A 16669-nucleotide genomic window follows, 5' to 3' on the forward strand; every position below is an offset into this window, starting at 1 on the left:
TCATGATATCTGACATTAATCCAGTGAAAATGAAACGTACGAGTAACGTAATATTTTTTTTTCCAAAATTGGTATTGGATATTATACTCAACAATAAAAATGTACATTATTTTAAACAGCTGTTATGTTCCTGCTAGAAACTATTTCGGGCGTATGTGAACTCTATATCTTGCAGAGCGGTGAAGGGTATTTAGGTTGTTGGCAACAAGTTTTCACACGGCTCCTGCTTGAGCGCAGAAGTTCACCTTGTAGATGCCGACAGTGGTGAAGACCTGTGGAGGCACTCACCTTGTAGATGCCGACAGTGGTGAAGACCTGTGGAGGCACTCACCTTGTAGATGCCGACAGTGGTGAAGACCTGTGGAGGCACTCACCTTGTAGATGCCGACAGTGGTGAAGACCTGTGGAGGCACTCACCTTGTAGATGCCGACAGTGGTGAAGGCCTGTGGAGGCACTCACCTTGTAGATGCCGACAGTGGTGAAGACCTGTGGAGGCACTCACCTTGTAGATGCCGACAGTGATGAAGACCTGTGGAGGCACTCACCTTGTAGATGCCGACAGTGGTGAAGACCTGTGGAGGCACTCACCTTGTAGATGCCGACAGTGGTGAAGACCTGTGGAGGCACTCACCTTGTAGATGCCGACAGTGGTGAAGGCCTGTGGAGGCACTCACCTTGTAGATGCCGACAGTGGTGAAGACCTGTGGAGGCACTCACCTTGTAGATGCCGACAGTGGTGAAGACCTGTGGAGGCACTCACCTTGTAGATGCCGACAGTGGTGAAGACCTGTGGAGGCACTCACCTTGTAGATGCCGACAGTGGTGAAGGCCTGTGGAGGTGCTCACCTTGTAGATGCCGACAGTGGTGAAGACCTGTGGAGGCACTCACCTTGTAGATGCCGACAGTGATGAAGGCCTGTGGAGGTGCTCACCTTGTAGATGCCGACAGTGGTGAAGACCTGTGGAGGCACTCACCTTGTAGATGCCGACAGTGGTGAAGACCTGTGGAGGCACTCACCTTGTAGATGCCGACAGTGGTGAAGACCTGTGGAGGCACTCACCTTGTAGATGCCGACAGTGGTGAAGACCTGTGGAGGCACTCACCTTGTAGATGCCGACAGTGGTGAAGATGAAGACCTGCACAGGCACTCACCTTGTAGATGCCGACAGTGGTGAAGACCTGTGGAGGCACTCACCTTGTAGATGCCGACAGTGGTGAAGACCTGCGCAGGCGCGAAGGAGCCGCATGACGTCATCGACCCCCGGCCTCTGTGCAGCCTCTCTAGCCCCGGTTCAAAGCCCTGGCAACACCGCGCCAGGTACATGTTGCAACCCCGCGTCGTATTCCTGCACACTTGTTTCATTTAATTTATGTAAGTTACTTCGCACATTGTCATAATCGCAGATATTTCACAGCTACTCGGACATGTAGGTTGGACTTAGGCACTGTAACTTTTTCTTTCGTTAGTTTCTGGATGATTATAACTATTATTTACCCTGCATCAGGTTGCACTTGATTCGCTCATTTTTATTGCTGAGTGTTTATCAGCAGTCCAGAGCCCTACCAGTCGTGTTCACAATCTGTGACTGGATTATAAAAGAAAGGAGTGTTCTGTTTTCTTAGAAATGAATCTGTCCAATCTTCTATAGGAAGAATGGTCGCTGACTGTATACTAATGCGAGCTGTCGTTGCCGTCATGTCCTCACCTCTGACCTCTGCAGCACAAGTCTCGAGGTGCAGGTCCTTCCGACCTCCAGCAGGACCTCCTCGGGCCGCACGCGCCAGGACATGTTGTTGAGGTCGGCCGTCAGCTGGACCCTCCTGCGACAAGCAACCAGAGTCCTGCCTCGTTCCTCTCGCACCACGACGACCGTGTGCCACTGCGCCGCTGGTCGTCAACTCACCGCGTGTCCTCCTAGGGCGTGTCCACACAACCAATGGTCTCCTCTCTAACAACTATATCCCGCGCATTTATGGATTCTAAACACCTCCAAGCCTCCACTGATGTGCCGTGAGGTCATGCTTTCGCGAAAATTCGACTGTCGATAATAAACTGATACAATTATAAAGGATGAACATGAACGACTAAACAAAAGAAAAAAACAACTGATATTTATACAATAATGTTCGCAGGCTTTCACGGCCATTGTCTGAAGTAGCTTGGCTTCTGGGTTGTAGCCGTGTTCTTGGCAAATAATTCACCGATGTTTCCGTCGACATTGCAGTCGCCATCATCAGGGAGCAGTCAGAGCATCAGAGTAGGTAACGGCTACAACCCAGAAGCCAAGCTACTTCAATATTTGCACAAGCCTTACAGTCAAATAAAACCACAGTATTTTGGATAAAATACATCATTAAGACGTATTAAGATGTATAAGAAATGAGAGCTAAACAGAAATGAAATGTACTACAAAAACCAAACACGCTGATAAAAATAAATAGTGCGTGGAGTCCCTCCGTGCGGAAGAAGTGAAACTTCACTGTTTACTTCGCTGCATAGCAAGAATACCACACGCATGTGCTTGGGATCTACCGACTCACTCTCTTTCGCTCTCCTACTTTCTACCTTTGTGTATCTTTCTTTCTCTCTCCCTCTTGCGTTGGAATATTGGACGCTACTCGTTGCTGCTCGCGCTGGCCTGTAACAGGTATACTACGCGCATGCGTTCGCGTGCCACGCATTCACTCTCGCTCTGTCTCTTTCTATTCTCCCTCCCCAGGAGCGTTGAACGTTTAACGCAACAGTGATTTCTCCACGGTAGGGTTAAACTTTTAACGCAACCTTGTTGGAAGTCGCATTAGAAGTTTCACTTCAAAAATACAAAACAAAGTAAAGAATAAATACGCGAATTGTTAAGAGAGTCTGCCATCTAGTGATACCTGTATTTGACAGCCAAGTTAGACTTCACTTGTGTGGGAAGCTATACTCGTGGTTGTCTTACCATGTTATTCACGCATTCCAGTACGTAATGTTTGAAGTTGGGCTTATCGTGCGGTCCAGATGTCACGTGCCCTCACCTGTATGCCACGCAGGCGACCGCGGTAGTCAGCGACAGGAACAGCACGAAGGACAGGAATCCGTACATCAGGATGAAGTGTATAGCTGGAATACAAACAGAAAACTGTGAGTGAAACAGAACGAACTGCTACTTCAGACGGTATAAAAAATTTCATAAACTTAAAGATGCACACGTGTGACAAAAAAATTCCGGAATTATGCAACATCTATGATTTTTTTTTACTAAAGTTTATATTTTTATTGAAGATAAGTATGGAATGTTGAAATAAAAAAAGTGAATTGTAACTTAAGGAATTACGTGTCACAAAATTAGTGTAAACATATTTAGTGAAGATAAGAAAAATAATTAAAAAAGAAAATTTAGAAAGCCAGAGTTCCTGACAATAATCATAGAAAATAATAACAAATGTTGACATATTTCAATGCATTTATTAAAAAATAGTGGATGGCACAGTAAAAACAAGGCTCAAAGCGTTCTCCATCCAAGCCAGTGGAGTGGGAGAGGACGGGGAAGTCACGGGGTCGTGGAACTGACTCACAGTTGCTGCTGCAGCTGGGGTGGTTGCTCATGAAGCCACAGAGTGGCACATAGAGGTCGGGGAAGTCACGGGGTCGTGGAACTGACTCACAGTTGCTGCTGCAGCTGGGGTGGTTGCCCATGAAGCCACCGAGCGGCACATAGAGGTCGGGGAAGTGACGGGGTCTTGGAACTGACTCACAGTTGCTGCTGCAGCTGGGGTGGTTGCTCATGAAGCCACAGAGTGGCACATATAGGTCGGGGAAGTGACGGGGTCGTGTAACTGACTCACAGTTGCTCCTGCAGCTGGGGTGGTTGCTCATGAAGCCACAGAGTGGCACATAGAGGTCGGGGAAGTGACGGGGTCGTGGAACTGACTCAGAGTTGCTGCTGCAGCTGGGGTGGTTGCCCATGAAGCCACGAAGTGGCACATAGAGGTCGGGGAAGTGACGGGGTCGTGGAACTGACTCAGAGTTGCTGCTGCAGCTGGGGTGGTTGCCCATGAAGCCACGAAGTGGCACATAGAGGTCGGGGAAGTGACGGGGTCGTGGAACTGACTCAGAGTTGCTGCTGCAGCTGGGGTGGTTGACCATGAAGCCACGAAGTGGCACATAGAGGTCGGGGAAGTGACGGGGTCGTGGAACTGACTCACAGTTGCTGCTGCAGCTGGGGTGGTTGCCCATGAAGCCACGAAGTGGCACATAGAGGTCGGGGAAGTGAGGGGGTCGTGGAACTGACTCACAGTTGCTGCTGCAGCTGGGGTGGTTGCCCATGAAGTCACAGAGCGGCACATAGAGGTCGGGGAAGTGACGGGGTCTTGGAACTGACTCACAGTTGCTGCTGCAGCTGGGGTGGTTGCTCATGAAGCCACAGAGTGGCACATATAGGTCGGGGAAGTGACGGGGTCGTGGAACTGACTCAGAGTTGCTGCTGCAGCTGGGGTGGTTGCCCATGAAGCCACGAAGTGGCACATAGAGGTCGGGGAAGTGACGGGGTCGTGGAACTGACTCACAGTTGCTGCTGCAGCTGGGGTGGTTGCCCATGAAGCCACGAAGTGGCACATAGAGGTCGGGGAAGTGACGGGTCGTGGAACTGACTCACAGTTGCTGCTGCAGCTGGGGTGGTTGCCCATGAAGCCACGAAGTGGCACATAGAGGTCGGGGAAGTGACGGGGTTGTGGAACTGACTCACAGTTGCTGCTGCAGCTGGGTTGGTTGCCCATGAAGCCACAGAGAGGCACATAGAGGTCGGGGAAGTGACGGGGTTGTGGAACTGACTCACAGTTGCTGCTGCAGCTTGGGTGGTTACCCATGAAGCCACAGAGCGGCACATAGAGGTCGGGGAAGTGACGGGGTCGTGGAACTGACTCACAGTTGCTGCTGCAGCTGGGATGGTTGCCCATGAAGCCACAGAGAGGCACGTCAGGCGGCGCTGCGTCCCTCCCGCCGGGCCAGTGAATGCGCTTGCCCGCCACGGGCAGGAAGCGGCGGTCCAGCCCCATGTAGTGCGCCACGACTTCGAAGCGGCCTGTGATGGGGTCGAGGTCCAGCACCGAGTAGTCAGCGTCGCGGTCGCCATTCTCGTCGATACGCACGTGCCCGGTGATGCCTGCCTCGTCAACACAGGACGTCACACTTAACTATGCAATGGCTACTGCAGATATCCCTTAATATTCATGCATGCTCTAGAACTGGAGATCTATCACTTGGGTTTTGTAAAAATAGTGCTTTCTAGAGACAAGAGCACAGAAGAGCTCAGAAATGAGGTTTCACTAAGTAGCAAACATACTTCAGCATCAGTAATCAAGCTATCTCAAAATCTTCTGCCAGACCTGTTGGTATCAGTGGCATGATCTTCTGTCTGTGGGATGAGAATCCGTGTTCCATTACATTTTCCTTTTTGGAAAAAGACTTTCTGGGTTAAGGGTTGTTCCCCCCAATGTAATACAGTGAAAGGTAATAGTGTACAACTAAAGTACCACCTTGCCCAGTCTGCCCTGTTCACTCGAAGTGTTTGTCTACTGTTATCCCCGTCATACAATTCTCAAAACTATAAACAAGATTGAGGGGTCTCTGACATCTGTGAAAGACGAAACTCTAGCCGAAAACCTAGCTGGTGTGTACAAGATTCATGTTCTTGTTGGCAGGTATATAAAAGACAAACTGGCAGACGAATTATCACAAGGGTTAGAGAACACGATCAGCTATAGGGGAACACACCTTGGTAACCAGAAACAGGATTGATTTCGACCAATTCCACACCATAGCCAGCATATGAATGCAAGAAAAGTTACATTCGAAAATCAGTATAAATATTAAAACACCCAGCAAACATAAATAGAGAAGATGACTACAAATTAAGCAGAATATGGGATCCATTCTTCAAGAAAACCTTTAAACGTAGCTCTGGATCTAACAAAAGACAGGTCGCCTCTGGATGGCCAAAAAGCCCAGCCAACCAGAAGAGAAGAGGTCACTGATTTTCCAGAACCGCAGCCAATCACAGAAGCCTAGCTCCGATTGACCAAACCAACAGGCAAACCAGACTAAAAGTAAGGCTGTGATTGGCCCACAGATACAGCCAAAGGGAAACACTCAGGCGAGAGTATTAAAGGCAGAAGAACTTGTAATAACCTCAGAAAAAGCCCTCAGTAGGTAACTTTACCCTGATGATGTCGACTGCAATGTCGACCAAAACGTCGGTGCTACAACCCAGAAGACAAGCTAATTTAAAAATAAAACATTTTTATTGAGAAAGGTATATTTTGCCATGACGCAAAATTTGGCAAAAAAATGTATTACATCTTGAGAACCAAGACATTAAAGATGAACTGTGGGATTCTGTTAAAGCGTCACTGAACGAACAGAAAATAAAAGGCGCTGTAAAACTCCTCTTAGTTACTCTCAGGTCAGACGTGTTTTGTTTTATTCGTCTGCCCTCTTTACGGCTGGTCGCCATTCCCAGCACGACCGCCCCCTCCCCGCCCCCCATTTACCTCTTCTCAGCCTCCTCCCCCCTTCACAACCCCACCCAGACCCCTCCACGCTGAACCGAGCTGTGTCCATAAAGCCAGTCGGAGCCGCTCGCACTTAGCGAAGTTAACTGGGAGTCGTGTTTCTCCATGTCCTTCGGCGACCTGCTGCTTCCTCCAGGGGACCTCCGTCACCGAGAGACACTTATTGTTGTTTGTCCTTCGGCTCAGCCGCTCTTGTTTCTGTTCCGACGCAATACTCGAGGACAGGACGGTAAATGGACAGCGGAGATCGTAAATTCTAAGAAACCTTGTGTAAGTTCAGTATCTACACACAATACTATTAAACTGGCTAATGCATAATTAGTCGCGGATGTCGTTAAAAAAAGCCGGGTTTCAAAAGAAGTTATAAAAGTAATGTCATAAAACCAAAATTATCTTCGTAGTTCTAAAAACTATAACTGTACCTCTCGCTTTACGGCTCAAATTTTTTAAGTACCTGCGCGCTCCGTGATTTGAGAGAGGACGACTTAGCATCTGGCTAGGCTTCAAACAACTGTACGCTTGTAACACTTCTGCAGTCTGGCCGCGTGATGCAGTGTCCTGGCTTCAAGGCTGATTGGAAAACTGCCATGATTTTATTTAGGCTATCTCAAAAGCACATAAAATGTTTGAAGCTGAAGTTTTTTTTTTGTATTAATGTAAAAATACTTAAAACAAAAACATATTTTGAATTTCAGCTACTTTTGTAAGAATTCGAAAGGGCATTAAATAAATACAGTTAAATTATTGCAATAATTGTACAAATAAGTAATTTCATGTTTCTATTCAAAAATTTAAAGTTTTTTTTGTAATTTTGGCATATAAAAAATGTACAACCACATTTATGTAAAGAGTCTTATGTTAAACCCCATAACGCGAGTAAGTCCTGTTTGACGAGAATTGTAAGAAATGTGCTTCCCGGGTAGAACAACAGCCCTCTGTCAGAGTCTAGTTCAGAGCCGTGCCCGACATGTAGGCTACATACACATCAGAGCAGCTGATCTCTGCCGCACTCAGCTGCAGCTGAGCTCTGCCGCTGCTCACCCATGAAGTCTCTGTTCCACATCCTCCTGGTGACGCCGCGGCCATCCCATATGCTGCCGCCCTCCGTCAGAGTCTCGTTCAGAGCCATGCCCAGCAGGTACACGCCGTCATAGAACGCACCTACGAAGAAGTTCACCTGGGGAACCAGTTAGGAAAAGGTTTCACGCGCAATGAGTAATGAAAGTGCATGATTCTCCAAGCATGGAAATATCATGGAACTACCACACGAACATTCATTATTAGAACAGTATTATTCTTTTTATTTTCATTACACTATGTGGCATTAAAATCGTTTTTTTCATTGGCACATCATAGACTGCATAGATATATAAACTGCACAGATTTTCAAAGAAGTATTTCTTACGCAGCGACTTCAATTTATAGAGCACTGCTGGTGGAGAATGTTAATATTTCGGGTAGCAAGCTTCATATGTGAACTAATGATTATATGTATAAATGTGTCTTATAATGCAGTTAAAGTTTACCTACATCGAAATAAGTTTGACCAAATGTATGGACAAAAACTAGAGACCGGAAAAACTCGCGGGTTCAATGACCTTCAGGATAGACTCCAATATCCTTTACACACTCTGGCAAATGCCGACTGTTAATTGACTGCTGACTTATGAGTCGTCTCGACTGGGTGGCCTGTGATTCGACACTTCTATGAGTGAGGGTCTCTAATTGGCCTTCAGTCCTCCAGATTAACAGTGAACCAATGACAGAAGCAGCACTAAGGTATAGTTATTAGAATTTTAGCATAACACGAAATGAACATGCGAATTTTTCAGGTCTCTAACAATTACTTGTCAAGAAAACACAGAAGCAGCGACATAGCTGATGAGCGAACGAGGCAGTGGAGCTGACGATCGCCGAGCAGCCGGTGTGCAGCGGGACTCGGTGCGCGTCATTTGACCTAAAAGTCAGTTGCTCTAAAAGTCATTTGACCTAAAAGGTATTTGCCCTAAAAGTCATTTGACCTAAAAGGCATTTGCCCTAAAAGTTATTTGACCTAAAAGGTATTTGCCCTAAAAGTCATTTGACCTAAAAGGCATTTGCCCTAAAAGTCATTTGACCTAAAAGGTATTTGCCCTAAAAGTCATATATCCTAAACGTCACTTAGCCTAAAAGTCACTTGGCCTAAAAGTCAGTTGCCCTAAAAGTCATTTGCCCTTAAAGTCATATCTCCTAAACATCACTTGACCTAAACATCACTTGGCCTAAAAGCCATTTGCTCTAAAAGTCATTCGACCTAACAGGCATTCAGCCGAAATTCATTTTAGGTGGAATGACTTTAGGGCAAGTGGAGTGTACTCGCGGGACCCACCTCCTCGCCGTCGGAGAAGGTGTAGTTGTAGTCTGTCTGCGCGCGCCGCCGCACGCGGTCCGCGAACTCGTTGAACCTGGGGCTGGTGGGCTGCAGCAGGGACACCCTCAGCAGCGCCTCGTAGGCCTTCCTGGCGCTGTGGTCGTGCGAGTCGCCCACCTCCCAGTCGTGGTCGCCCCAGTACGAGCCCTGCCCGGGTCACACGGCGCTAGGCCCCGCTCCAGCACTCGGTCACATGCGCTCAGCGAAGGAAACAGATGCCCTTTTTGACGTGACGTCTAATAAATCGATGAACGCCGGCTGCATGCACGAAAGAGTATCCCGTTACGCTGTGTCCCGTTACGCTCATTGTTCCGTTACGCTGTCGGCGAGTGCAGTAATAATAGGTTATGTTACAATTGACTAAAAAATTATGGTCATTCATATAATTGATGATAGATAATTGATTACACTTTATTTATATGAAAACTTGTTCATAATTATATTTAAACTTTATAGCTAAACGCCAGTTTTTAAAATTATTTTACAAGTCATCTACACGTGAACTGTTTCGTCGACTGTTTATAAAGTGAAGTGAAAAGTTAATGTGGTTTTCATTGCTTATTAGAACAACAATTTTGGCAATAAAGGTTAATTATTCTTGCATTTTAAAAATCTGATTACTATTATAATGTCAAGTATTTATTCTTTTATTATTAAAATAAAAATGATTCAATTTTATTCATAAAAGTATGCAATCATTTCATCAATGTTTTGTTATGACGTTGTCACGTTAAACTATAGTCCGTAAACCGACTTTACAGACAACCAATTTTTTTATCCTTAACAATTTTTAACATGATATATTTCTTAACTGTCTTTATATAGTAATGAGTTCCCTAATACAGAGCATGCAGTTAAAGAATGTCTAAAACCTTTAGTGGTTATCTCCCTGTGGAATCATCTGAAATCCCGAGTTCATTAATTTTTATTTTGTATTACTACCAGTTGCGCTCTAACAAGCTCAGAAACGTCTTTGGCGATGGCAAAATTTTTAAATATTCATGGTCAATTACTGGAATCGTCACGGCGAAAAATGTTTGGACTGAAAAAAAAAAACTATCTCTCCCCTTTAATATAACATGTCATCCAGAATTCCCTGGCCTTCGAACCATTCAACGGTGGAATCGGCGATCGTGAGTCGAGTCCGTACAGGATGTTTGGGATGGAACACATGTCCTTCACCACATGAGTCCGACAGAGCTCCGGCCAGCGAAGGTCGTGGACCCAGACACCGGTAGTTCCTGTCTCAGCGCGCTGTTGTCCACTACGGCGCAGCTGGCGAGGGCTTACTGCAGGCTGCGAGGAAACGTGGTCCCAACAAAGGACCAGCTTCGCCTACCTACCACGACACGATACACATTCTTACATGAACTACTCCGTGTATCTGCAAACCGTTTTCCGCAAGAATTTAGAGCGAAAACCACATTCCAACTTCGCAGAATGCCTTCTTTCAAGATATTTTTTTAGTTTGATAAATGCTTATTTGAATTGCTTCAACTGGATCAGAACAACTATTTTCACCCCGCTGTGTCTTAAATACAAGCGACCCAAGGTATGTGCTTTGAACTTTGTGATAAAATTTTATACTGAACAGTTGTAGTGATTGGAAAATTAATAATATATATTTAGAACCAGAAAACAACATAAATTCCAGTAAAATCCATTTACTGCCATCTCAAGTATCACCTACATCTCGCTGCTTCTCCCAGAGGCACTGCCACGGGCAATCTGGAGAGAACATCCAGCGCCGGAGACTCTCTGGAGAGTGTGTCTCGCGCCGGCTGGAGCAATAGCAGTGTGTAGTGGAGCCTGCTATTGCTCGCGGCGAGTTCGAAACGGAGTGACAGCTCTCACTGACTTCAGTTCCACGCTCCCCACCAACGCTCATTACGTCATCACTGCGAATGTTAACCGGGTGAGTCATACGTAACGACCACGAGCAAAGACTGCTCTACTAAGATATATTTACTTCAACTCTGTAGCTTTTATAGTCTACGAGTTTCAAGCGGTGTCGAATCATCAGCGGAAGTGACGCCCAACCCGAGATTATAGACATACGCCATTGCTAAGCACATGTATGTCTGTAGAAGAAAACTAAAAAATACCCAAAAGACAAAAAAACACAAATTAAGCAAAAAAATTGCTGTTGTCAATAGGACATAAACACTACATAATATTCCATAACAGGAATATGGTCAACAAACAAAGAAAAACAAAGAAAAATGGACTAATAGAACGAAAAAAAACACAGATGATGACAGCACAAAAGTTTCTTGGTTTTTCTTTGTTTGTTTACCATATTCCTGTTCTGGAATATTATGTGGTGTTTAAATCCTGTTGACAACAGCAATTTTTTGCTTAATTTGTGTTTTTGTCTTTTGGGTATTTTTTAGTTTTCTTCTACAGAAAAATTGCTTAGCAATGGCGTATGTCCATAAGCTTACATCAAGTCATGCACTCCCATTGCACAAATCTTTCAAAGATAATACCGAGATTATAGGCATTCATGTTCCTGTCGGAAATTAATGTCAAGAACGAGAGATACTGAAACAAAAAGCAAGAGGCCACCCATCACTCAGGTTGTTTCAGCTGAACCCGAGCCGCCGGTTGCACGAGTGCAGTAGATTGTGAGAGCCTTCGGCCCGCAGCAAGCAGCACGTACATGTGCGGAGTGTTGCCTGCAGCCCAGGGGACGACCCGCGCTCGGCAATCCCATTACCGCCGCTACTCCCCGCGCCAGGACAACACGAGATGCCTCGCGGGCCCTCAACAGGTGATCTCGTAGGATTCCGTAATGAAGCCATGACCCTGCTGAATACAGTTAGCATTCCGTCAAATGCGGGTCAGGAGGAAAACCTAGCGTCTGAACAGCAAACGGGAAGAGATCAATCGCTGAATGGCGAAGAGAGCAAGAGCACAACAAAATATGTGGAGAGAAATTTAAAAAATAACTATTTCACTGGCAATTATTGTAATTTTTCTTCACACTCACACGCAATCCTTTGCAGAGAGTGAGTTGGTGTAGTGGTAATGCACTTGACTCGCACTTGTAGGACTTGTGGGAGACAGCCACCCTTGACGGCTGCGTCCCTAGCCTCACAAGCCGAGCGACCGACAGCAGGTGCGCCGACAGCTGGGTCTGCGCGGGTTCTTCTTGGGTGGCCTCGCGTCACGTGGTCATGCGCAAGGGCTTAAGGGGCCCGCCTCGTCAGGGGTGTATGTGTGTTAGTGAGGCGGGATGATAAGTTCGACGCTCGCTGGTGCTTCTAGCGCGGTATAGCCCCTAAGCGCAACTCTGAACTGGCGCGCAGTCTTCTCGTCGTCACAGGATAACTGTGGAATTTTAGCGGTGTAATGCAAGTCCCTTAAGTGTTTTCAAGAAACTCTACTGGTTGTTTTACGCCTAAAAATTACTCTGAAAACATGCGTTTTAGGTATTTTAACTCATCTAAACATACATTTTAAAAACGTCATCCAAAATCAAAAGTACTTTTCGGCCCTCAGCGAACTCTCAAATACTTTTCGTAAGCAGACCCCACTCGGATATCTTGAGTAGTTTTGAAATCGCGTTGTTTCTCCTGAAGCTCTGCACACCGCGTGTGTGCCCGGGTAGGCGGGGGCCTATCACAGTGGACCCTGCACTCGGAAACGTCTCGCGGAGGGGTGTGAACCCACGACCCTGGACGCGGGAGACCTCGCCTGCCGCTCGTCGCTCGCCAGGGACCGGCGGGTAAGGTGCTGGAGAGCCGGAGTCCGAGTTGCCAGTCGCTGTTAGCCATGCCTCCAAAATGCCATTCCGTGAAATTATGTATCAGAGAAAATAATTTCTCCATAAAAATAATTATAAATTAAGTTTTTTGTTATCTGGTTCGATTGATGTGTTTTTGTGCTCTTGCAGGGAGGCATTGTTAGAAATATAGTAGTAGTCTCCGTACATCCATCCGTTGTAGGCATGTAGTTAGGAATTATTTTAAGTCACATTTGTTATTTTTAGGGGAGCTAAGTAAAATAGTGTTGTAAGCCACGGCAATAAAAATGCCATGCGTGAACTTATTACTTATCATTGTATGTTTCTACCTAATTACACCAGATACATATATAATCTGTGTTTTTGGTTCAATACGTATGCTTGACGTTACTGAAAACTGCGTTTTGAAGTTGATTCCAGTTTGTATTATAAGTAATTATTTTACGTTCCTGAACTATCCAGCAAAACATAACACTGAATGGAAAACATAAGTACTTAAAAGTTTTTTATACATCAAAGCTGCAGCTTAAGATATAATAATTACAGTCACGGTCTTTGTAAATGAAGAACGTAATGATAGAAATCCTGCAATCACCGACTATGGGACAACACACGAGAAATAAAAGACGCTCGTCTCGCTGTAAAACAGATTAGCCACAGCATGAAAATCAATTTTCTTTGGCGCAAACGAGGCGCAAACGATATCTCGAACACGAGTGGTGAAATCGTATGCGGAAAATTTTCGTTCCAGCGTGGCAACCCTGCTACGTCTCTTAGTCGAGCTCAGGAAGCCTTCATTTCACAGACGAGAGAGCCATACCCGAAGTTCCCCGAAGATCATGCTCGCTTTTTTTTTCCGTTCTATCTCATTGTATAAACCGGTGTGGAATTAAATTTTGCGGTCGATTAGTATAGGTTAGCTACATTATAAATACTTTAAAACACTGTGGATGGTTGGTTATATTAGGTAAGTATAGCTACATTAAAAATACTGTAAAATCATTTTATGGTTGCTTAGCAAATTACTTTTTAATATGTAGCTATCCAGGGCTAGGAAACCGTTTACATGATTTCACAGTATCTTTAATGTAGCTATCCTAACCTAATCAACCGTCCAAAATGTTTTAAAGTTTTTATAATATAGCTAATCTAACCTAATTGACCATTAGTTATCATGAGTTACAATGAACAAAAAAAAACCGAAGATGCATGATCGGGCGTTTGGCTCTCTCGTCTGTGAAAGAAAGGCTTCCCGTCGAGCTATTGTGGTCGTCTGGAAGCCGAGTGTTTCAAACATATGGCCGCTAAAAGGCCCGAAGGCTGGAGGGCTGGAGGGCTGGATGGTGGACGGACTGGGAGACCAGAGGAAGGATGGAGGATCAAAAGAAAGACCTGGAGACCCAGAGAACCGGAGTCCTGGAGAGCTGGAGGGGACGCTTGGAGACCTGGAGGGCTGGAGGGCTGGATGGTGGACGGACTGGGAGACTAGATGAAGGATGGAGGATCAAAAGAAAGACCTGGAGACCCAGAGAACCGGAGTCCTGGAGAGCTGGAGGGGAGGCCTGGAGACCTGGAGGGCTGGAGGGCTGGATGGTGGACGGACTGGGAGACTAGATGAAGGATGGAGGATCAAAAGAAAGACCTGGAGACCCAGAGAACCGGAGTCCTGGAGAGCTGGAGGGGAGGCCTGGAGACCTGGAGGGCTGGAGGGCTGGATGGTGGACGGACTGGGAGACCAGATGAAGGATGGAGGATCAAAAGAAAGACCGGGAGACCAGATGAAGGATGGAGGATCAAAAGAAATACCTGGAGACCCAGAGAACCGGAGTCCTGGAGAGCTGGAGGGGAGGCCTGGAGACCTGCAGGGCTGGAGGGCTGGATGGTGGACGGACTGGGAGACTAGATGAAGGATGGACCTGGAGGACTGCAGGGCTGGTACCTGGAACAGCTCCACGTCGAGGAACGTCCAGTCTCCGGCCGTCATGCTGAGCTCGTGCGCGGCCAGCATGAACCTGCGCACCAGCTCGCCTCTCACGCTCAGGATGACAACTGCAACACGATAGCCTCGCGTCAGTGACGTCACCTCAACCGCATCCAACTACACCCCCAAAAGAGATCATCGTCACGTTTATGTTCCATAAAGAAACACACATTCCTCACGATCACATTTAACAGTTGCTAAAGTTATTGCTTCGTAGCTTTTCGTCATGGAAAAAAGCAACCTTGGAGCCTACGACTGGAGGCTTGTGTTATTGACCTCAAAGGAGTCGTCGCTCACCGCGGGCGTACATGCTGGCGTCCTTGAGGTACTGCTCGTAGTCGCTGTCGTCGTTGCCGTCGAGCTCCCGCACGAAGCACTGGTAGCCCTCCTTCTTGAGTCCCACCTCCAGGTTCTTGCCTGAGAACACCTGGCAGCTGACATCCCGGGGCCAGAACAAGCGGCGGGACACACAGAGGTACATGTGCGGAATATGAATCGGTGCCCAATGTAAAACGTGTCTTTAAAATAAGTACACAATTATTCCTGGTAGCTATAAGTATAGCTGATCTCCGTGGCGAAGTTGGTGGGAGCGCCAACTTCGAAGTGCAAGGTTCTGGATTCGAGTTCCATGTAAAGCAGATATGTGAGCAGTAATTTAAATTTAAGGGTTTTTTTTTAGTTCACCTCATGGCATACTCTCGCCCTTCTTCTTAGGCATGAAAGTCCACTAAAAATGTTATAAACTATACGTAAAGTAACGAATTTTCTGTTGATAGTGTTAAACTGCCGTCGATTTAGAACTTGGTGCATTTGTATGACCTACCAGGGACCTAGAAAGAACTAGTTTTCACCTCTAGCTTTGCCTTTTCGTTGTTTCATTCTGTTATCGTCTGGTTTCTCCGGGAGTGTTATAGGTATTCCAGTGAGTTCTCGCTGGGAGTAATAATGTAAACACCGGTGAGCCTCGCCCAGCCAGAGCCGAGAGCTCGCTGAGACTCACCCACGGTCAGCGAGAAGAGGTCTGAGCGGTCCAGCAGCAGGGCCACGTGTCTCCAGCCGAACTGGCCGAAGATGCTGGAGAACACTTTGCGCAGACGGCACTGGCAGTACGACATGCGCGTGAGGGTCGCGTACTCCGTCTTGTCCTTGAATATGCCCTGAAGCAACACGCACACTTCTCCTTGAATATGCCCTGGAACAGCACGCATTACCTTGCGCACCTACAAGCCTAGCCTGGGAGCTACGAGCCTGAGCAAGAAACTACGAGTCTGGCCGGGGAACCATGAGTCTAGCCTGGTAACTACGAACCAGGCCTTGTAACTACTAACTTGGCCTGGTAACTACGAGACTGACCTGGGAACTACGAGTCTAGCCTGGTAACTACGAACCAGGCCTTGTAATTACTAACTTGGCCTGGGAACTACGAGTCTAGCCTGGTAACTACGAACCAGGCCATGTAACTACTAACTTGGCCTGGGAACTACGAGGCTGGCCTGGGAACTTCGAGCCTGGCCTGGAACTACGGGCAGGTGTACACTTCCATCGCTTCTAGGCGAGACACAATCCAGTTTGTTAACCAACAATCATGATCAATTTTAAGACTCGTTAGTTTTGTGCCTCATTTGCGTTAGTATTTGAAAGCAGAAATTTTCTATCAGAGTTGTTCAAATTTAAACAGCTGTAGAAATATCATGTAAAAAACAATTTTGTGTTTCCTAATTTTCTTCCAAGTTTATACTGCGCTATCTTTTTCCTCCCAAAACCTCAGACTAGATTAGACTTAACAATAATTTGACTTTCTTAAAAGTGTTTTACATTACTCTTTACATATTGCGAGACTGTTTAGTTAATACAATGTAATATACGTGGACAACTAACTATTTGCACGGCTCTCGATTTTAGTCAAAACAAACAATTCCTAATTGGAAAGTTAGTTTTCAGAATTTAATATAAAAAATGTGTTCGACCTAAAGAAT

General features: G+C 46.3%; 1 protein-coding gene across 1 annotated transcript in view; it reads right to left on the reverse strand.

Moving 5' to 3' along the window:
• The window catches only part of LOC134533382 (atrial natriuretic peptide receptor 1), a 52301-nt gene that overhangs the window by 12757 nt on the left and 22875 nt on the right, over positions 1–16669 (reverse strand). The window contains exons 4-12 of the mRNA XM_063370902.1: positions 15694–15850; positions 14991–15110; positions 14652–14761; positions 8923–9111; positions 7596–7731; positions 4910–5146; positions 3021–3105; positions 1709–1823; positions 1198–1302 (exon numbers count right to left, since the gene is read on the reverse strand). Of these exons, the coding sequence (XP_063226972.1) occupies positions 1198–1302; positions 1709–1823; positions 3021–3105; positions 4910–5146; positions 7596–7731; positions 8923–9111; positions 14652–14761; positions 14991–15110; positions 15694–15850 (1254 nt within the window). The remainder of the gene's footprint in view (positions 1–1197; positions 1303–1708; positions 1824–3020; positions 3106–4909; positions 5147–7595; positions 7732–8922; positions 9112–14651; positions 14762–14990; positions 15111–15693; positions 15851–16669) is intronic.

Source organism: Bacillus rossius, chromosome 6, assembly GCF_032445375.1.
Source record: "Bacillus rossius redtenbacheri isolate Brsri chromosome 6, Brsri_v3, whole genome shotgun sequence".
Taxonomy (NCBI): domain Eukaryota; kingdom Metazoa; phylum Arthropoda; class Insecta; order Phasmatodea; family Bacillidae; genus Bacillus; species Bacillus rossius.